At 37.6% G+C, this 526-nt stretch overlaps 1 protein-coding gene across 10 annotated transcripts in view; it reads right to left on the bottom strand.

Moving 5' to 3' along the window:
* The window catches only part of LOC106682909 (CAP-Gly domain-containing linker protein 1), a 457,329-nt gene that overhangs the window by 137,560 nt on the left and 319,243 nt on the right, over nt 1–526 (bottom strand). For all 10 annotated transcript variants that reach the window (XR_010844045.1, XM_067049830.1, XM_067049832.1 and 7 more), the window contains exon 5: nt 258–356. Coding sequence is in view for 9 of the 10 variants with exons in the window: in XM_067049830.1 (XP_066905931.1) it covers nt 258–356 (99 nt within the window). In the remaining variant the exon portion in view is untranslated. The remainder of the gene's footprint in view (nt 1–257; nt 357–526) is intronic.

Here is a 526-nt window from a genome sequence, read left to right as displayed (position 1 = left end):
GGGATTTATTGGAATTTATTTTAATCCTCCAGTTTTGGCACCATTCTTCAAGGGTGGTGATGTGGGATTGGAGGGTTTGAGATACAATGGCATACGTGGTGATAATAGTGTTAGGATGGGTTGGGATGTCAGCTGTAAAAACTGTATAAAGGATAGGACCAAGAATACTACCCTGAGGTACAAGTTAAATAAAAAATATTTTTGAATAAAATAGCAATAAAAATAACTAAATAAAATATTATAGTGAAATGACTTACTCCTGAGGGGCTGAGGCTTGTGCTGGGGTCCGACGGTTCCTCGCCGTGGTGTCGTCTTCCGGACCAGTGGCGTCTTTTCCGCCGCCTTGACATTCTTACCTGAAACGAAAGCGAAGGTTAGCCATCGAAAGATCATTATTAATCGATCAAGGTTTAAATAATAAAAAAAATTAATATTCTACATTAATACACCTAGCTCACATCCATGAATGGTGTATCAAATGGAAAACAGGGATAAACATTGAGAAATCAGTTCAAATAACTTTTAC

The sequence above is a fragment of the Halyomorpha halys genome, unplaced genomic scaffold (assembly GCF_000696795.3).
Source record: "Halyomorpha halys isolate HHAL.00 unplaced genomic scaffold, Hhal_1.1 Scaffold450.1, whole genome shotgun sequence".
Taxonomy (NCBI): Eukaryota; Metazoa; Arthropoda; class Insecta; order Hemiptera; family Pentatomidae; genus Halyomorpha; species Halyomorpha halys.
This window is presented reverse-complemented; position numbering and strand designations above follow the sequence as displayed.